The following is a 21318-nucleotide window of genomic DNA, read 5'->3' on the forward strand; positions in this document are numbered from 1 at the left end:
TAGGTTAGAATTTATTTGAAAATATGATTGCGATTGTTTTTTAAAATATTTTTATACTAAAATACATTAAAATGATGTTTTTTTTATTTTTTAAAAATTATTATTGAGATCAAATAATCAAAACGATCTAAAATATATAAAAAATTAATTTTTAATAAAAATATAATTAAATTTTTATGAAACAAAATTTACATTATTATTTCTAAATTTTTTTTTTAGCATAGCTGACTTTTTTTTTATTATAATATTTTAAAAAAGTCTTCGCTTAAACCGTCCTCGTCAAATAGTTTTAGCAAGTGTTTGGTAATTTCTATGAAAAAACTATTTGCTTCTAAAAGGTTATCATTTACTATTATCATAAAAGGTTTTTGCTCAACTTTCTCAAGGTATTAAGTTGCAATTTCTTTCTTGATTTTTGGCATTATCGTGCCACAAAGAAGATGATGTATTTGTTTGATTTATATAATCAATAAAATCAACTTCATCTATAAAAAATATTACCTTCATGTATTTTTATCATCTCAATTAATTTCAACATGAATTAAGATTATAAGAAATATATTTGATTTTTTTTTTTTAGTTAATTTTAATTTCAACTAATCTTATAAAAAAATAAACCCAGTTTTATTGTAGGAAATCTAAATTTAAATTAGTTTCATCCATTTTTATTTCTTTTTTCAATATAAAAGTTCAATAATCTAATAATTAATTAGAAGAAAAAGAAGAGTGCTATCACTAAAAAAATAATACATGCTTATTATTGTATTTTTACTTTTTTTTTCCGGCCATTAACTTTATCAAATCCATATTCAATTTATGGTATATTTAGGATTGTGATTCAAAATATATTTTTTTTATGTTTAAAAAATTATTTTTGATACCAACACATTAAAAATATATAAAAACTCAAAAAAATAATTTTTATCAAAAATAATATTTTAAAAATTTAAAAGAACATGGTTTGTACTATGTTTTCAAATAATTCTTTAATAATAATAATAAAAAAGAATTTTGATAAAAAAAAAGAATATCTTTATCTCAAAGAAAGAAATTGAAAAGAGAGTATCAAAATTAATTGATTAAAATTTTAAAAAAATAACAATTTAGTGAAAACTATAATTAAATTATATTAATTAAAATTTGTAAACAATAACCTTCACTCAAAAAATCTATAAAATTTGATGCAATGAGATTAGATATTACTTATAATGTATGTTTGTAATATTTATTTATAAATTTTCTGTTTAGAAACAAATTAAATATTTATTTAAAAATATACGGTCATTTACCGTATCGAGAATCCGTGCAGACATAAAGTACCAAAAGGGTTTTCTTTTCCCTTCCGTATGCAAAAATGGAAAATGAAAAAAAAAGGTAAATAAATAAAGGAATATTTACTATTTGGTAAATAAACAATAACAAGACAAAATAATTTTCTCCTTATTATTTAAACAATCACTGCAGCACCCCTTTGAATCTCTCTTTGTTTCTCTCTCTTATTATTCTCTTCCCTTCAGAAGTCAGATCCATCCCACAACCCTCGCTCTCTTTCTCACAGATCTCTTCTAAAACTCTTAAATTCTCACTAATTCAGGAGGTTTTTGTTTCAAAGTTCAAGTCTTTTTGAGTTTTTGGTGCTGGGTTTTGAGAGAGAGTGAAGAATTTGAAGTGGGGGTTTGATGGTTGTTGACAAGAAGATAACTTCGAAGCAAAGAGTGACAAGGCAATAGATTTTGTGGTGCTTGTTAGGCAAATGCAGTTGGTAAAACCGTAAAAGTGAAGGAGATAAATATAAAGCCTTTGTTTTTTGTTTAAAACAAGAGATAAAAGAGAACAGTTCTTTTGTTGTTTGTTCTTATTGTTTTGTGGTGGATTTTTGAAAATCTAAAAGATGCAACAAGATCATCCAAAGAAGGTTAGTTTCTCTTCTTCTCACTTTGAGTTCTGTTGTTTTAAAGAATTTGGGATCTGGGTTATTTGTTTAAATTTGGCAAATTTGAATTTTGGCCAATTTTTTTCACTTAAATTTGTGAGTTCTTGTTTTTTTCGGGGGAGGGGGCATAGAAACTAAAGGGAAAGGAGTTGAATGATTTTTTTTTTTCAAATTCAACCACCCTATTGATTAAAAAAGAGTTTTAGGACTTTTGCAAGAATTTTTAATTTCATTGAAGATGAAAGATCCGATTTTCTAATGGTGATCTGTTCGGTTTCTAGGAAAGTGGGAAATTATCCTTTCGAATAACAATCTAGGTTATAGATAATCTCTGTTCGGTTGGTGAGAAGCTGTAGGAAAATGATTTTTTTTTGAAAGTTGAGAAAATTGGGCTTAATATGTTAGATTGGGTTATTGTACTCAATTTGAATTAAGTTCATGGTCCATTGGTTTGGTTTTAAAATGCGGTTAGATACTAATTCTAGTTTATTAATTTAATTCTTTGGATTTGTTGATGATTTGTTTTAAATTTTGAAAACTAAAGCCACTTATATGCACCTGGTGAGATTAGGTTTTTGATGTTCTAGATAAATTTTAGCTAGGATTTTACCTGCTTATGTTATTTTTATGCAGAAGTACGATCTGTTTTTAACCTTTCTGCTTTGGGATTATAACGTGTTTTCAGTTCTGTCTTAATACTTATTGAAACAAATCCAAGCTGAAATTTTCCATTTCCCAACTTTGAAAAACCTAATTGATTGATTTTAGGTTGATGGTTCTGATTTTCTCTGATGTGGCTTCTCTTCAGAAAATAAAGGAGTTTTTCTTGATATTTTTACTCTGGAACCTGATTCTGTTCCCTAAAGTTGATGCTGCGCAGTTTCTCTGCCATTCATCCCTCACTTTTTTTTCCTACTGTTTTTCCCGTGTATTGATTAGTGAAATCTTCTCGCAGCTCTTTCTTAAAGAAAATTTTCAGTGCTTTGCGAGCCTTGTATTAAATTGTAATCTGATGTATAATTCATAATAAATGCTTTATCTATACCATCATTTTACCGGAGGCCCCCTCTCCCTCTCCTCCTCTTTTTACCAGAGGCCCTTGGGTACATTCATCGGTGTACATGCTTTCTATTCTTTTGTTAATTTGTTTCTAGATGCTCTTTACCTACTCAATCCCTTCAGCTAGATCATTGCATGCTTAGATTTGAAAATTTTTGCGTTGTTTCAGGACTTAAAAGATATTGACTTTTTCACCGAGTATGGGGATGCCAATAGATACAAGATTCTAGAAGTTATTGGAAAGGGAAGCTATGGAGTTGTCTGTGCTGCAATTGACACTCATACCGGAGACAAGGTGGCAATAAAGAAAATCAATGATGTTTTTGAGCATATTTCTGATGCTATTCGAATCTTGAGAGAAGTCAAGTTACTTAGGCTTTTACGGCATCCTGATATCGTTGAGATCAAGCGAATCATGTTGCCACCCTCAAAGAGAGAATTCAAAGACATATTTGTTGTTTTTGAGCTCATGGAATCTGATCTTCACCAAGTCATCAAAGCTAATGATGACTTGACACGGGAACACCATCAGTTCTTTCTTTATCAGATGTTACGTGCACTGAAATATATGCATACAGGTGACTCTTTTTTTCTTATCTATTCTGTCTTTCATTCAACTTTTGTGTCAAAATTTGCCATCTCTAATCCTTTCAAGTAGCTGAGGGTCCCTATCTACCTAGTCAGCCTCTTATGTGAATGCTGCCCTTATTTTTAAAATTTTAAATTGAAGTAAATTTGGTCCACCTCTGTTCTGAACTAAGTTTTTTTGGCTGCAGCAAATGTGTATCATAGAGATCTTAAACCCAAGAATATATTGGCAAATGCAAATTGCAAACTTAAAGTATGTGACTTTGGGCTGGCACGAGTAGCGTTTAGTGATACACCAACAACTGTTTTTTGGACGGTATGTATTTCAGCATTTTTTATATCAAATATCAGTTTTTCCAGTATCTCTCAGTTTATAAGTTTGCATTAATAAATGCATATTGCAGGACTATGTTGCTACAAGATGGTATAGAGCGCCGGAGCTGTGCGGGTCTTTCTTTTCAAAGGTATGTCTTATATGTGCCATGTGTGGCCTTTCTTTTCCAGAGCCAACTTGGTTGGAACGTGGTATGTGCTATAGTGGACCAACAATAGGTTCACATGTAATTTACTGGTGCTTGGTTCTTAGATACTTTTATAATAAGTATTGCTTTACAATGGTAGTTTGTTTCAGTTAATGCTAAGGTTATTTATTTTGTTGAATAAAACTCTGTTTATTATGTTATTGTCCAGCATGAAAAATAGCTTTTTGGTATATCTTTGTTTTCACAACAAGCTTTTGGGGTATTAAGCTAAAGGAAAATATATAACAATGGGTTGTCCCTGTTATGAGCTACAGCATAATATTGAAGCAAAATATTTACTTCTCTATAAAATGATTGAGTACTTTATAGTAAGCAGTAATGCCTAGATTAAAATAATTGTTGTTCAGGGAGGACTATGAACTCTCCTGGAAGTTGAAATATCTGTCTTTCAGGTAACTGTGTCAGGTTATGTCTGTTTCTCTGTAGTGGTTTAATTGCATTATGAAGCTCTATCATGCTGCTTGTTAATTTTTTTGTGCTTGTACTTGTGTGCAGTATACTCCAGCAATTGATATTTGGAGCATTGGCTGCATCTTTGCTGAAGTATTGACAGGGAAGCCATTGTTTCCGGGTAAAAGTGTTGTTCATCAATTGGATTTGATTACCGACCTTCTTGGGACGCCCTCATCAGAAACCATTTCTGGTGTATGATTCTTTTCTCTTCCCCTCCCTTCTATCCCAGTCAGTTGTAACATTTCTCTTTCATGTTGTTGGTGGTAATTTGTACTGGATTAAAATGCAGGTACGGAACGACAAGGCAAGGAAATACCTGACTGAAATGAGGAAAAAACAGCCTGTGCCATTTGCACAGAAATTTCCAAATGTAGATCCGTTGGCACTCAGGCTACTGCAAAGGCTACTAGCATTTGATCCAAAAGATAGACTGACTGCTGAAGAGGTCTGTTCTTTGTCTTATTTACTTATATAAGAATGGTGTTCTGGCATTCAATTCTTGTTGATAGATGAATGGAGCTTCTTCTGTCACTCCCTACCTTTATTTTCTGCTTTACTGATTGATGTTAGTTTTATATAATAGGCATTAGCCGACCCTTACTTTAAGGGCCTAGCTAAAGTTGAGAGAGAACCATCCTGTCAACCAATCTCAAAGTTGGAGTTTGAGTTTGAAAGGAGAAGGGTAACAAAGGAAGATGTTAGGGAACTGCTATACCGTGAAATACTGGAATACCATCCACAGCTACTCAAAGACTACATGAATGGAAATGAAAGCACTAATTTTCTCTATCCTAGGTACTAAATTCTTCCTATGTATAGCTTATCGTTCCCTTTTCTGAGTAGTAGGAATTACCTTTTCCATTTTCTTTTATGTTTACTTTGTCTATACTTTGAAATGCAGTGCCATAGGTCAATTTAGAAAGCAGTTTGCATATCTTGAGGAAAACAGTGGTAGAAGTGGACCAGTGATACCTCCAGAGAGGAAGCATGTCTCACTTCCACGGTATGACTTGCAATTATTTTTTCCTTTGCTCTCTGAGTCATTGATATGATAAAATGGTTTCTGATTTATTTGTTTTGAGGCTATAGAGTATTGTTTTATCTGGAATGCTTGTGATCTTCCACCATAAATGTTTGCATTTCTTTTTTTTTAATCTTTTCTTTTGCTCGCAGGTCTACAGTTCACTCAAACACAATCCCTCCTAATATACAATCAACTTCAACCTCATTTGACAACAGGCAAGTTACAGAAGACACTTCTAAAAATTTTAGAGTACCAGATGCAAGTTTTGGAAATCCAGCAAAGGTTGCAAGGCCCCCTCCGCGAGTACCATCAGGTATGAGTTTGCTTATTTTGCTTGTTTTCTGTAAAGAGGCAATTTTTTTCATGAATCAAGCCAAGTGGCTAAATGTGTGAAAAACTTTTGTATTCGACTCTTAAAGCCTCTGCAAGTTGTTTCTCTTTGTCAATTGGATGTTGGAGGGCTTCATCTTTCAGCAGTTACTGTTGTTAAGCATAGACTTACTTGATAACTACAGCAATATATGGTTCGCCTGAATGTTCAAGGATGTTGGAGGGTTTCTTGTTTTTCATCTTTTTTTCCTTTTCTTTTCCATGCATGTTTAATTTAGTTCCTATCCTGGCAGATATATGCCATTTTCTTGCTGCAAAAAGCAGTTTTCATTTGAAGCCTAGAAGCAAGGACTAGTTTCGTAATTCATCTTGTGAACTGTTTCACCAGATGTAGACCTGTTATCCTGCTTCCTGGAATTTTTAGTTTTCCCAGGCTGGATTCCAGCTTGCTTTGTGAATCATTAAGGCAACTAAACATCTTATTTTCTTTATTTTTTTTGGTTGCACAGCAAAGCCAGGGAGAGTTGTGGGATCGGTTGTACCCTATGACAATGGCAGAAATGTCAAAGATGCCCATGATTCCAGGATATTTTATAGAAACTCAGTTCTGCCTCCCCAGACTGTCTCTCCACACTGCTTCTTCAGGGCAAACACAATGGTGCAGGAGAAGTCTATCTCCGAGCCTGAAAAAGACTCACAAACCAAACAGCAACCTCCTCTGTGTAATATGGCTGCCAAGCCATCCTCTGGGATGGCCATGGATGTGAACACCAACCCATATTGCCAACCACAAGCTAGGGTGGAACAGTTAAATGAGAGAATTGCTATTGATGCAAAACTGCTGCAGGCACAATCTCAGTTTGGTCCAGTTGGCGCTGCTGCTGTAGCTGTAGCTGCTCATAGGAATGTTGGTACTGTTCAGTATGGATTAACTTAGTCTATTTTATTGGAGTTGGTATCACGATGAATTATGCAAATGCATTTAGGTCTAGAATTCAAGATGGAGTAGTTGTTTTATCTTTCTAGAATGGTAGGTTTCAAGGGTTTAGTCCACGTCCTGTATCTAGTCATGCTGTGTAATTTAGACATCTTGTGTAATTCAATTCGTTGATCAGAATAAAAATAGCATTCCTAGGAATTTCGTGGTTTAGATGATACTCTAGTCGGAAATCACTAATATAGTTTAAGCAACAAAATGGGAAGTGATGCCTGGGCGGTTAGAAGAGAGCTGTACTTATCAACAAGGTTGAATTTAGGCATTCAGGCCTTTTTTCTCTCTGTACAATTGAGGAAATTCAAGAAGCTGGACTATAATATTCTTGCTCGGGCATTTTTCGTTCTTACTCATGTATCATTCTTAATTTTGGAACAACGATGTCAAAGTCACTGACGATCCATTCTGCCACTTGATCGCTGCTGATGTATATTTCAGTTCCCAAGTCAATCGATGTCCAGTGTCTCTCCACAGGCTTAGTGTCTGGATCCTGCATTACATCAAAGACGCCTATAAAATAGTAAGCAATTCCTAGCTTGGCGGCATCCCAGACCAGAGGCCAACTTCGAAGAAAGACGAGAGAATGTACCTGGTAAAAGTACAGTGCCTGAGACAGCCTGCCCACGTCGAGTTCCCAGGTTCTTGGATCCCCTATCCAACCATCCCCCTTGTTTGTAGGGTACCCATATTCCCCCCAGACAGGATGGGGTAGAATTTGCAGTATCTCTTGTGCTTGAGGATTGCTATATGGATCGCATAGAATATATGGTTCTTCAACGTGCTCAGCATTGCCTGGAGCACACCAGAGGTGGTAAGCTTCATAAGGGTAGTTCTCCTTGTCGGTTCTGTGGATCTTGGTTCCATTTGAAAAGAAGTGATAAGGTGGGCACAACTTGAGACTTTCTGGTTTGCACCAAGATTTTGTTTCAGGGTTTATGATCATCTCACTGTATCGTGTAACGTCTGTGGTCACGTCCCTGTCGCAAGGTCTTCCATTGTTCTTCCAGCACCCTCCTATGTCCATTAGGTAGAACTGGCTATTTGGACCACCTCCTTGCTTTACTTCCAGTCTGAACTTCACTTTGAAATCTGGTGATTTTGGAACCTGAAGGATATTTATGATGTGCATGAAAATAAGCTGGTATCCTTCATAAGCATAATGTTCTCTAGCCATTTTATAATTTTATGTCGTCAGCATCATTTTCCGTTAGTTCCACGGTGTTTTTTTCCACAACTCACAACTCCAAACTAGCAAGCCATGCTAATTTTAGGTACTTGTAAGATGTTGGATGTTGATTGCCACGATTCTAGAGATTAAATTGGAAGGGAAAGATGCTTACTATTTTGGACATCCCCCTAGTCTCGTAATGATATCCGCCGGAGTATCCTTCTGTGGCGTCCGACCTCAAGTATAACATCAACCATGGATAGTTTGATGATGTCTTCAAGAAATGATGGAAAACCCAGCTCCCTTTACCAATCTCCTTTTCCCAAGTGATGTTGAAGTAAGAAGTGCCATTACTCACTGCTGCCTTTGAAACATGATCATCATTTAAGTCCCACGTCCCGTAGAAACTTCCCTTCAAGTTACTGTCATTATCCCCTTGCAGACTGGTATAGTTATGGAAGATCAAGGGCATGTTCATACAGCCAAGGCCGAAGCATGGAAATCCAGGTTCCGGTGGGAACGGCGTCGATTTCTTGCCATTTTGGGGACATGTAGCTGCTAGCGTGTCCATGTTTCCGCTTTTGACCATGATCATCCAAAACTGCCATGGTCTAGGATTGTCCTGTACTTGGCATTTATCACCCAAGTATATCTCCTTATTTGCTGCGTACACATCTACATTTGAGGCATTAATGCCTCCATACGAACCATCTGAAATGCCAAGCTTGTTGTCTCTTTCGTCTACCATGTGAACAAGCTTTACTGCATTTCACAGTCATGATCATAAACATAACCTCAGCGAGGAATAAAAAGAAACAGACTTGAAGTCCAAAGTAAGAATTTATGAATTTTATCTGGTAAAGTAAAGCAGAACATATATAAACAGCACCTTGTGATGTTGAATTATCTACATCGAAACAATCTGCCATCCTAGGACTTCCCATGCCAAAAACTTCCTCGCCAACCTCATTGCACTGATTCCATGCCTCGATTGCCACCCTAAGGCTGTCTCTTCTCATTCCAGGATCTCCAATTGCAGACATGTATTCTTCCCTAGCTATGACATAAAATCCAAGGAGGGAAAAAGCAAGCACACAAAACCTTAGTTTCTCCATGGCTAATACCATAGAGCTAGCAACTAGCTAGGAGAAAGATGATTGATTATAGAATACGTTAAATATACCACAAATTAACATAGGCCAAGCATACTGTGTGACAATATTTATCCTGGCAAGCTAAGGTTTTGCTTAAGCAAGTGGCTCAAAGATTGTTAATTCTGAGGCTTACTGTTGTCTACAAGTTTTGTTAATCTGAAAGTTTTTTAAAGATTCAGGACTTGACCCGACTAGGGTTTTGGTGAGACTGTTTGAGCCTTGCGGGCTCATTATCTTCATTAATTTGCCAACCTTCGCCTATCTTTATTATCAATTTCTTGTTTCTTGTAAACAACAGAAGCTCGTCAACTTCACTTGGCAAAATGATCACGAATCAACCCTCCAAATATTAGCAACTCCATCCAGTATTTACATCATTTTAATGTGTACAAGCACTACGATGCAATTGTCGCGGTTCGGTGGGCAGTTGTTGTGACTCTTGAGTCTTGACAATCATGCCTTTTGGAATTAAAGTATATTCTGATCCCTCATGTCTAGGGGAAGCAACAGTCTTGTCCTCATAGACCAATGAAATCCTCAGACTTCTTGTAAAGATCCAATTACGTCCTTTTATGCTCTAATAACGTGATAAGAACGACCACAAACGAGTCCCTATATGGTAAAAGTAAAGAAAAAGAAGGTGGGAATAGGTTAAGTATATTTTTCCATACAATAGTTTGAAGAGGCAATAAATGGACCGAAACAACTTATACAATCTGATCTCTTTTAAAACACTTCCAAATTATTGATCAATATATTCATAATTGATACACATCAAAAAAATATTACCATAGATCAACAAAGAAATATCCTTTGGTAATTGATCATGTCTCACCAATGAATTCCCCAACATAAAAATTCAGTCAATTATTCAACTAGTATATATCAAAATAATTCACAATTCGTTGTGATTATCTGAGAAAAATAAACTTATACTACCAATGACATCACTAATATAATTTTTATGTTTGTTGATATGCGGTTTGATTCTTGTTTTTTGAAGTAATTTTCGGATGTTTTAAGGTTCTTAATAAGATCATTTAGATTTTTAGGATATTTTAAAATTATTATTTTTGTTTAAAATAGGCCAAAACATGAGACATTGGGGTAAAAAAAACATCAAGCTCACTTTTTTATGGTTAGATTATTATTCCAATAGATGATGTTTTGTTTTTTGCAATTTTTTTAGATATTTTATAGATGACATGTGCTTCATTGCTAGTTTTGTACATTGAGTGATAGGCACGTCGCTAACTCAATGTTTGGGATATATGACCATAAGCCTTGTCCAAACCTAAATACATTGGGTCTTAGCCTATTTGTACATGCCTTTTCCTCTTCGGAGCCCAAGTATGTGGACCAAGTCCATGTTTCTTTTTCAAATTTAGAATAAATATATTTTAAAATTAATATTTATAATACTATTTAAAAAATCATCCGATTATAATAATATTTAAAAAATCATCCAATTATTTCATATTTTTTAAAATGAGATTATACCTTTTAGGCTTATGTTTTAAATAACTTTTTTAACAATTATATATAAGTCTAATATGCAATAAATTGTAAACAAAAACGGATATGAATATTCAATGGGAGTTAAATCTTTTGAATCTTAATTTTTATATGGTTTCATATAGCCATGTCAAATTTATCAAGGTATTTTTTTTAATTATTTTTGTTTTGAAAAAAACATGCTACAAATTTTAAAAAATGTTTTCATAAAAAATAAATTAATAAAAAGGAGAGTTTTGCCTTTAGAAATAATTTTTTCCACTTCTTTACTTAAATTATTGAGATTCTTGTGAATTTTTTTTGGAGTTATCTTGGATTTTTATTTAAAAAAACTTTTAGAATCAAAAGAAAAATCGAATGATTCTTATTAACTGAATAACTACCGTGGCTAATAAATAGCCTTACATTGAGATGAAAAAGGAAATAACAAACCCACAATTTTATAGGATATAATGGTGATTGATTACTTTAAACAGAAAAGCAAAAAATTATTCCTCAAGTACATAAGGAATTATTCAACATAGTTAGAAGTGACCCTAAAAATAAGGAGTCTTAACAACTTGGAATACTTCAACAATTTGTTATCCTCCTTTAAACTGAATTCCATTGATAATCAGTTTATACTTGAATATTCACACAAACCCAGTAACCTTTGCATCTTCAAGAATACATCAAGCTTTAATGGTTTTGTTAGAACATCCACAACTTGCTTCTATATAGAACATTGAATTAGTTATACTAATCCATCCTTGGCAAGTTCTTAAAGAAAATGAAACCTGATGTCTATGTGTTTGCTATGACCATGCATTATAGGGTTCTTTGAGAGTTTGATCGTTGGGATATTGTCACAGTACACCTTTATTGGAGTGCTTTGTACTTGATTGAGACTCTTCAGAATTCTTCTTATCCACACGACTTCGTATGAACTTAATGTTGCTGCTATGAACTCAGCTTTGGTAGTGAAAAGAGAAACAATTGATTGTTTTTTTTAGGACCCAGAAATAACCCCTGAGCTCATTAGAAAAACATAACTTTAGGTGCCTTTTCTATCATCCTGATCACCAGCATAATTGTTATCCATGTATTCAAAGAGCTCTTCACTTCCTCCTTTCTTATAAAATATCTCAAAACTAACTGTGCCTTTTACATATCTTAGAACCCTTTTTACTGCTAGCAAGTGAGACTTAGTAGGACATTCCATGTATCTACTAATCAAGTTGACAATAAACATCAAATCGAGATGTGTGGCAGTTAAATACATGAGACTTCCTATCATCTACTTGTAGAAAGTACTATCAACTTCAATGCCCTCTTCATCTTTTGTGAGTTTAAAACCAGGGACCGCCAGATTATGTATTGAGTTGCATTGATTCATATTGAATCTCTCCAGAACCTCTTGAGCATACTTTTGTTGACTAATAAAAATACGATATGTTCTTTATAATACTTCAATTCCAAGAAAATAACTCATTCTTCCAACATTAGTCATGTCAAATTCAATCATCATATATTTCTTAAGTTGTTCGAACATCAATTAATCATTGCCAATAAAGATGAGATCATTAATATAAAGACACATAATTAAAATTTTACCTTCATTAACAATCTTAATGAATAAAGTGTGCTTGTAGGGACATTTGGTGAAGCCTTTTTTGATGAAATGTCTTAATTCAACTATACCAGGCTCGAGGAGTCTGTTTAAGTCCATACAAAGCCTTTTTGAGTCGATAGACCTTGGATTCATGCCCTTTCTATTCATAACCCAGAGGCTGATCAACAAAAACTCTCCTCACTGTCATTGAAATTGAAGAGACGACTTGCTAAACTCAAGCTGCTAAACATGCAATATAGCCTGCTATAATCGTTGATGAAATCATTGCTTTATTGAAAAAAAAAACTTGGACATTAGTTCCTCCATCTTCATCTCAAAATCCGAGTGAAGCACAGACTAGATGGCACAATTGAACATCACAAAGCGCGACTTGTTGCTAAAGTATTTCATCAACAATGAGGTATAGACTATACAGATACCTTTAGCATTGTTATTAAACTTGCAACTATTTGTGTTATGCTTTCTCTTGTCGTAGTTAGAGGTTGGTCACTTCGTCAAATGGATGTTAAGAATGCATTCCTTTATAGCTTTCTTAAAGAAGACATCTATATGACTTAACCACTGGGATTCATTGATCTGTCACGACCATTTTATGTTTGCAAGCTCAACAAGGCCATTTACGACCTTAAGCAAGCTTCATGTGCATGGTTTCAACAGATGATATGCTTCTTACTATCAGTTGGTTTTGTTCAGAGCTTGGTTGATAAATCTCTATTCGTTTTCTAACTCGGGTGTTATACAATTTATTTTCTCCTCTATGTTGATGACATTGTGGTAACAGATAGTGATAGACTCTTACAAAGTTTTATTGATGTTTTAAGTCGAGGCTTTGACATCAAAGATCTTGGCAATCTACACTACTTTCTTGGTCTGCAGGTTACATCTCAAAATAAAGATGTTCATTTCAGTCAACTCAAATATGCGTATGATCTTCTCATGAAGCATGATATGCTGCTTAGTAAACCTGTTAGTACTCCAATTTCAGCAAAGGCTATTCTCACTTCTAATGATGATGCTCTTGTTCCAATCCAACGATTTTTCAGGAAATTGTTGGATCCTTATAGTACTTCACGATCATTCGCCCTGACATTACCTTCGTTATTAATTCTATCGCTCAGTTCATGAGTCAGCCACGCATCCCTCACTTAATTGTTGCTAAGCACATCCTTTGCTGCATCAAAGGCTCACTTGACCATGGCTTGTTTTTTGGCTCTTGACACTATCCTACTTATCTTGCTGACTATGCGGATGCTAACTGGGCTAGCTGTTCAGACTCTTGCCGTTCCAGTGTTGAGTCTGAGTATTGCTCTCTTTCCCATGCTAGTGCAGAGTCTACTTGGTTAGCCTATTTGCTTTATGAACTTGGTGCTTGCATTCAATTTCCCATTCTCTTGCATTGTGATAACCTCAGTGCTACATACATGGCCTCTAATCCAATATTCCATGCCCGCACTAAACATATTGGACTTGATTATCACTTTGTTCGTGAGAAGGTTGCACTTGAAGCCATCGTGTTTGCTTTATCTCTTCAATAGATCAGCCTTCGGATCTTCTCACCAAGCCTCTTAACAAGCATCGCCATGCGCTTCTTACTAGCAAACTTGTTCGTGCAGGCCCGCCAAGTTTGAGGGAGGGTGTTAGAGATATTTTCTCTTCTGATTGTGTAATTGAAGATCAGAGAGAGATTTTCTCTTCTCAATCAAAACTGATTGAGTAACAGTCATGTAACCAAAATCAGTTTTGATCTTAGTAATTATAGTTTTTAATGCTATTTATAATTCATGTAACAGTCAAGCAAATCCCCCCCCCCTCTCTCTCTCTACACACAAACACACACACACACACACATTGTAAACAGAGGTACAACCATTTTCTACAGAGGACACTTCCGGACATCGAAGAATCCGTTCTTTTAAGGGTAATGCTATCATTTTCATGATCACATGTCTGTAATTAGACAGCATGAGAAGTAGAGTATCTCCTGATCTCTCAAGGCGTTAAACTGAAGAAAATACAGCATGGTGCCACTAACCATGAACTGAACGGTCACAATATTGAGCGATAAAGCCTCTGCCAGGACCCATGGCTGAAGAAATCTGAAATGAGCAAATCTGGCTTTAATGTAGTCAACATCTTGGAGAAGCTACAGCTTGACATATCAAGGGCTTCAATGGTGGAAAGATGAGTTCCACAAGTTCTATTGGAGGATGTTCTTTTTCTTTAATTTGACCAATATTAGCAGGGGAGTTGAACGAAGATGGATGTAGAAGTTTCTCTTTGAGAGCTTCTTTGCCAGCTCCATGAAGGGATAAATGTGACTTTAAGCTAATAATAAAAATAATCGAGTATTGCTCCTATTTGTAGCTCGATCAGAATCGGCTTTGTGCTCTTTCTTGATTTTAGTGTGGTAAAAAATGAAAATGAAATGAAAGAGGAGACGAGAGCAGAGGATACAGTGTCTAAAGGAACAGAGAATTGCATCATCGAGATGGAACTTTACTTCACTAACATATTAATCTTCCAAGTTTTTGAAGCATACTCAAATCATAATCACTCAACGATGGCCAATGTCTGGAAAAAGATGATGACAACAGAAGTTTATAAAAATCTTTTAATTATGGAGCATGGCCCTCAGTGTCAGGTCCAAAAGGTATAGGATTTGTTACTCGCAAAATATGTTTGACCATGAAATTATTTCAATCCAACTTGATGATGCTTGCGAATCCATCTTGAATCCTTCTGTCAGTGGAAGCTCTTGCACACAAAATATGCAGAAGACTGATACAGCAATGAAGCCTATTCCAGGGATATTCCGAGAGGTTGGATGGATTAATTAGTGAATGCTTTGATGCCCTAATAAACGCTCTTATTTTATATAATATCCTACTGGAGATCTGTTCCAAGACAAGCATGCAGTATCCCCAATGTCCCTGCAGAAAGAGCAGACACAGAAAGAAATTAAAACAAGAATCAAACACAAACTTACAAGTAAATAATTTTATTCCGAGGAAATTCCAAGTCCTGCTTGGAGCTCAACTTGATCTAGCACGTTCTAACATGAAAACGGAGGAAATTCAACTCATAATAGCATTACTGATCAACTAAACTGGCAAAGAATTTTCTGCAAAAATATGTATCTGGATTCATTCACGCTGATGAATACGGACTTTGGACAATCTAACTCACCTTCGCTTGAAGCGATGAATAATCGCGAAGACTATGGCGAAGAGAAAGCTAAATCCACCAACAGTTAGATATGCAATGCCAAGGAACTTATTTTTCCCTCCAAATGCACTTGTGGTGGAAAGGACTAGCAACTTGCCGCCCCCATAACCATATGAGTTATAATTGTTCTTTATTTCAACTTTAATTTCCTCATCAGCTTCAAGGTCGACATCTATCCTTCCATAAAGTTTTCTAAAATTCCGCAGTGCTGCTGGCCGCATCCAAACTATAAGGTCCTCTTGTTCACTTAACTGTTATGTGAAGAACCAACAACGGCTATTACTCATAATGACGAATCAAAAACCTTAAAATATTCTTTCAGTTCACACAGAGGAGGAATATACATACAGGTATGCTCGAATTCAGTGTTGCACCTCCAATCACACCCCCAGTCTGGGAATTTTTTGGATACACATCAGATCCAAATCTACCCTCCTTGTCACTTTGCCAAGCTATGTTCATTTTGTTGACTATCAAGGCCTTGCCTTTTACAGAAAAACTATATGTGTCGTTAAACATACTCCATGCAACAAGGCCACAAGGAACGATTGGCTTGTCGCCCACCTTCTGTACTGGCCCGCAGTTTTTTAATCCACTGCTCTCATCTGCTTTGCTCTTCAGCTGCAAATCACTTCGACTACTTTTATATCTGAAAGTAGGTTTTCAAAAGTCATATAGGGAAAAGATTAAGAAATCTTAGAAGCGAAGCAGAGGATAATGACAGGATGAAGTAACCTTTGTATTGTAAACAACTTGTGTCCTGGATTCTGCATTAGTGTGCGAAAAGGAAAATCTTTTGATTGTTCCGATATATATTTCAGAAGAGTTTAATTTATGAACCAGGGAAATACATCAAAAAAAGAAAGAAAGAAGAGGGGCATCATAGCTCCTTCTGCATATTAATAAGAAAAGAAAGGACTCATTCTGCATAATCTACAACACTGAAAATCTTATACTCACATGCGGTAGTTCTGGTAGAAATCAGTGAGCTGATAATAGATGAAAACAGGGCTCTTCATGTGCTTTGGAACCTGATAACAACCAATTAACGCACATTTTACCGTAATTAAAACATAATTACTAAGAAAAAATAAAGAGTAATTAAGAATATAACTTCAAACAATTGGACTAACAGTCAATCTCCTGGTACATGTCTTGTCTGTTCCAACACTCTGGATATATTGAAGAATGCGATTCCTATAAATGGGAGGAATGCATTCTCTGTCATAGCGTTCCTCTATCTCCACCACCTACATTTCCACAAAATGAAAGTATGGTTGCTGGCGACCAAAAAAAAACCTTGCAGTAACCCAGATAATGGAAGGATTAGATTATATTACTTTGTTTGATGCAGACAAGGCTGCTATACCGATAGGAAAGAAGACAATACCAATAAGAGTGAATGCTGCAATGACCTGAATCCCATATAAACAATAAAATTACAAAAAAGATTCTTCTTGAAAATCTAAAGGAAGGAAATGGGAATTATTCAAAATAGAAAAATCAAGTAGAATACGATGTAACCATACTAATTTCGGAGTTATGATTGGTTTGCAAGCAGGAAGCTCCTGTTGTGTGAATCTAGAATCTGCGACAACGAAGAAACAATTCAATATTTTTAGCAACCTCAGTTGCACATGATTAAAACATGTTTTTACACAAACATGACAAATCTCTGACGCAATCTTAAATTAGTTAGCAGTTAATTTATAAAGAACACACACAAGACCACATGCATTACAGAAAACAAAAAACGAAAAAAAGGGTCAATTGAAGGGAAGGTGTACATGGGGGTGGTTTCTCGGATTTTGTTTTGGAGGCAGGGATTGGCTCATAACCACCACCTTCGCTGGTGCTTGTGCCATCCAGGTTCACGCCAAACGACGTCGTATCATCCTTGAGGAGTGGAGACATGGCCATACTTACAAGTCGCAATTGCAAACAAAGGAAATGGAGAATCTCTTTCTTTATTTATTTCCTTTCTACAATTTCACGCTTTCTTGTTTTCCATTTTGGGGAGCATTGGATCCGTCTGCTTCGTTTTGAAAACAATTTTGATTTGTTTGGGGATTTAAATGTAAATAGTGGAAGTTTTGTCGTAAACTTTGGATTGTTAGAAGATTAATGATGAGGATCAAATTCCAATTTGTAAGTCTAATTGATTATTTAATTTATAATAAGAATTTACTGACTCATTCCTGTAAATAAAAATCATCATGAATTAGGTGCAAAACATGCGTGCGCCAAACGTCTGACTAGTGGAAAATAAAAAGGCTTAAATTGGCATTAGGCAACGAGCACGATTTTAGGATTGAGTGATTCCATATGATTAGTGAAATCAATGATAATAATAATAATAATAATAATAATATATATCCCAAAATAATAATTGAACAATTCAGCTGTTGATATGATAAGAAAACTACTTGCTATATATCCATCCATTTCAGGATAAATAGTTGAAACTTCTGATATTATAAGAAACGAACTGATCAGTGAATCTGATCTTTTGGTACGAGAATGTCGAAGTCACTAACAGTCCATTCAGCAACTTGATCATTGCTTATGTATATTTCAGTTCCCAAGTCGATGGATGGCCAGTGTCTCTCGACAGGTTTTGTACCCGGATCCTGCATCGTCATGACAAAAGACATGAAAGAACTTCATACGAAGAAGAAGAAGAAAGACAAGGACAGTGCTGAATGTACCTGGTAGAAGTAAAGTGATTGAGATAGTCTCCCAACATCAAGTTCCCAGCTTCTTGGATCCCCAATCCAACCCTCACCCTTCTTTGCGGGGTACCCATAATCGCCCCACACAGGGTGAGGAATGATTTGCAATATTTCCTGGGGTTGAGGATTGCTGTATGCGTCACATAAATTATAGGGCTCCTCAAGGTGCAGAGCATTTCCAGGAGCACAGTACATGTGATATGCATCGAAGGGGAAGCTGGCATTGTTTGTCCTATGAACTCTTGTTCCATTAGGAAACGTGTGATAAGGCGGGCAACCGGCGACTTTCTCCGGAGAGCACCATGATTCTGTTCCGGGATTTATGATCATCTCACTGTATCTAGTGACATCTGATCTCACATCCCCATTGCAAGGACTGCCATCGTTTTTCCAACAGCTCCCGATGTCCATCAGGTAGAACTGGCTTCCTGGTCCACCTCCTTGTGTAATGTTTAGCTTGAATTTTACTTTGAAGTTTGGTGACTTTGGCACCTGCATGAATATAAGAAATGTTTTGAAAGTATGATACATTGATTAATCATTGGATTTTGACAAGAATGATGTTAAAATCTGTGCATTGTGTGCTTATCTAAGAATTTGAATATGCAATTTTCAATTGAAAAGTCCAAAATTCAGAAGAACGAGTATGAGAGGAGAACGAAGGAAAAAAACATAACTTACTATTTTTGACATGCCCCTTGTTTGGTAGTGATAACCACCTGAGAATCCTTTGGTGGCATCCGATCTTAGGTATAGCATCAACCATGGATACTTTGAGGATGTCTTCAAGTAGAAATGAAAGACCCAGCTTCCTTTCCCTAACTCCTTTTGCCAAGTGACATTGAAATAAGAGGTGCTGTTGACGACAACTCCACTCTTGACATTAGCATCCAAATCCCAACTCCCATAAAAACTTCCTCTCAAGGTATTGTTTCCATGCACACCGGTATAATTATGGTACATCTTGGGCATGTTCATACACCCTTCTCCAAAGCATGGAAAACGAGATTCCGGTGCAAAGGGCTCTGATTTCTTACCATTTTCGGGGCATCTAGCAGCTAAAGTGTCCATGTTACCACTCTTGAGCATGATCATCCAGAATTGCCATGGTTTCGGGTAGTCCTTTACTTGGCATTTGTTACCCAAGTACAGCTGCTTCTTGGGCGCATACCTGTCATAACTTCTGGTCTTTATTCTTCCGTAGGTACCATTCAGTAAGCCCAGCCTGTTCTCATCCTCACTCACCTTGTGAATTAAGTTGACTTCATCAAGAATCATGGAAAGAAGAAAGAAAAAGAGCTTAGCAACCATATACTAACAAAAAAGTCCCATCACAGAAAACATAATCTATGATTTCAAAGATCTTGTTGTTTATTCGAGCATCAAATGCAAAAAGTCTGTCAAATGAATTACAATATAAAACATAGTTTTTATCTCACGTTATTGGTCTTTCTTTAGTTAATTAGTAACATGCAGAAACATGGAATTGAGGGGCCTCCAAACTTTTTGTCAGTTTTGGTCATTTAAGGGGAAAAAAAAAAAAAAACTCGGAATGATCTTCCATAGTCTGCACTCCTTTCCTAAACAGAAATATGCACTGACCTAGATGCATGAAGCCCAAAGAGCATGGTGAAATTCCAACGAGTAATGTGATAAAAACACGTGGACTAAGTAATTAACAGATACTATTAGTAGAATTACATTGTTAATTAGGATTAATAGGGTTTGTTCGGAAAAAACAATCCACTAGTTCCTCGCGTTCTTTTCTTGCGATATATACTAAGAAATCGTATTCATAACAAGTAACAGCGCAAAGATGTAGAGGAACTAAACATTTCTCACCAGATGATGTAGAATGGTCAACATCAAAGCAATCTGCCATTCTTGGACTTCCCATGTCGACAGCTTCTTCTCCAACCTCATTGCACTGATTCCATGCCTCAATTGCCACCCTAAGGCCATCCCTTCGCATCCCTGGATCACCAACAGCCGATATAAAATCATCATTGCAAGCCATAACTACAGAAGTGAAACAAGCAAGAAAAAGGAGCTGAAAAAATCTCCATGTGTCCATTGTCATCTCTGTAAACTTGTGCAAAAGAAAGTGCTCCTTGATTATACGAGGGCAATACAATTTGTATATGCAAGTACTTTTTAGCCTTTCTGTTCTATTTGAATTTCTAGCTGAAGAGAAAATCAGGTAATGCATCACGTATCTAGAACGATAATGATAATATAAATCTAGTTAGGGATGATAGTAAGTTGAGTTGTTGTATAACTTCACCAGGCGCAAGCTAAGCTTCCTAGATCAAGCAGTATCCTATGGCAGTGGAACATCGTTGGTTTGTGGACAAGGCAACTGGGTTGGCTAAGACAAACGTAAATGCCAAACTTATCCATTTTTAAATGGTAGCTCATGTCAATAGTAGTTATTGTGTTGTGTTTCTCTTTCTCAGATCAATCCCGCTAGTCTCCAATTAGATTGGGTTTGAAGCTTAGTTGAACCTTTTACTCTTCTCCAGAGCCATTCGAAACCATCATGAATGCATCAATGATCCCATATATATGCACGCCGAGTACATGGGACCAAGGAGAAAAAAAAATTCAAGGATTTCATCTGCCAATCAATATCAGAAAAGTTCCCCTCTCAATCTGTAAATTGCCTGGCAACACATCCTATAATGTTTGCTGTTTTGCTGTTGAGGATGTATGTATATATATATATGGGAACTTTTCTGATATATATATATATATATATATTTCTGATATATATATATATATATATATATATATATATATATATATATATATATATGTTTTCCCTTTTAAACAAGCTATCAAATAAAGGCATTCTGAAAACTTATCCCTTCTTGCACTAAAAATTAAAGAAGTTCAGCACATAATATTGCAAATAAATGCATCTTCTGCCTTCATATTCCAAATTCTATTATATTGTTCGTATAACAGTGTTGTTTCCGATTCCATAACA

The 21318-nt window shown here is 35.6% G+C and overlaps 5 protein-coding genes across 7 annotated transcripts; 2 read left to right on the forward strand and 3 right to left on the reverse strand.

The window, feature by feature from the left end:
- The first annotated feature begins 1467 nt into the window (after positions 1 to 1467).
- LOC118027487 (mitogen-activated protein kinase 19) lies at positions 1468 to 7067 on the forward strand. Its single transcript, XM_035030864.2, has 10 exons — positions 1468 to 1915; positions 3162 to 3570; positions 3769 to 3896; positions 3985 to 4044; positions 4618 to 4767; positions 4865 to 5020; positions 5159 to 5370; positions 5477 to 5578; positions 5749 to 5912; positions 6439 to 7067. The coding sequence occupies exons 1-10, from the start codon at positions 1892 to 1894 to the stop codon at positions 6864 to 6866; spliced, it is 1833 nt and encodes a 610-aa protein (XP_034886755.1). The 5' UTR covers positions 1468 to 1891; the 3' UTR covers positions 6867 to 7067.
- A 126-nt stretch (positions 7068 to 7193) lies between these two features.
- On the reverse strand, positions 7194 to 9261 carry LOC118027488 (uncharacterized). 3 transcript variants are annotated; one of them, XM_035030866.2, is made up of 4 exons: positions 8981 to 9261; positions 8264 to 8853; positions 7513 to 8028; positions 7194 to 7413 (listed from the first exon to the last, which is right to left on the reverse strand). In XM_035030866.2, the coding sequence occupies exons 1-4, from the start codon at positions 9216 to 9218 to the stop codon at positions 7270 to 7272; spliced, it is 1488 nt and encodes a 495-aa protein (XP_034886757.1). In that variant the 5' UTR covers positions 9219 to 9261; the 3' UTR covers positions 7194 to 7269. The 3 variants fall into 3 exon arrangements, with proteins under 3 accessions (XP_034886757.1, XP_034886756.1, XP_034886758.1); XM_035030867.2 differs by having other exon boundaries at positions 7286 to 7433; XM_035030865.2 differs by having other exon boundaries at positions 7194 to 8028.
- A 3451-nt stretch (positions 9262 to 12712) lies between these two features.
- On the forward strand, positions 12713 to 13907 carry LOC118027481 (uncharacterized). The gene is made up of 3 exons (XM_035030856.1): positions 12713 to 12772; positions 13249 to 13435; positions 13645 to 13907. Exons 1-3 carry the CDS (start codon positions 12713 to 12715, stop codon positions 13905 to 13907), a joined length of 510 nt encoding a protein of 169 aa, XP_034886747.1.
- A 948-nt stretch (positions 13908 to 14855) lies between these two features.
- On the reverse strand, positions 14856 to 17703 carry LOC118027491 (ALA-interacting subunit 5). Its single transcript, XM_035030869.2, has 8 exons — positions 17385 to 17703; positions 17127 to 17185; positions 16938 to 17012; positions 16731 to 16847; positions 16558 to 16628; positions 15946 to 16246; positions 15559 to 15848; positions 14856 to 15302 (listed from the first exon to the last, which is right to left on the reverse strand). Exons 1-8 carry the CDS (start codon positions 17515 to 17517, stop codon positions 15239 to 15241), a joined length of 1110 nt encoding a protein of 369 aa, XP_034886760.1. The 5' UTR covers positions 17518 to 17703; the 3' UTR covers positions 14856 to 15238.
- A 259-nt stretch (positions 17704 to 17962) lies between these two features.
- LOC118027490 (uncharacterized) lies at positions 17963 to 21001 on the reverse strand. Its single transcript, XM_035030868.2, has 4 exons — positions 20172 to 21001; positions 19011 to 19591; positions 18306 to 18821; positions 17963 to 18227 (listed from the first exon to the last, which is right to left on the reverse strand). Exons 1-4 carry the CDS (start codon positions 20536 to 20538, stop codon positions 18090 to 18092), a joined length of 1602 nt encoding a protein of 533 aa, XP_034886759.1. The 5' UTR covers positions 20539 to 21001; the 3' UTR covers positions 17963 to 18089.
- Between the last annotated feature and the right edge of the window lie 317 nt (positions 21002 to 21318).

This window comes from Populus alba, chromosome 1 (genome assembly GCF_005239225.2).
Source record: "Populus alba chromosome 1, ASM523922v2, whole genome shotgun sequence".
Lineage (NCBI taxonomy): Eukaryota > Viridiplantae > Streptophyta > Magnoliopsida > Malpighiales > Salicaceae > Populus > Populus alba.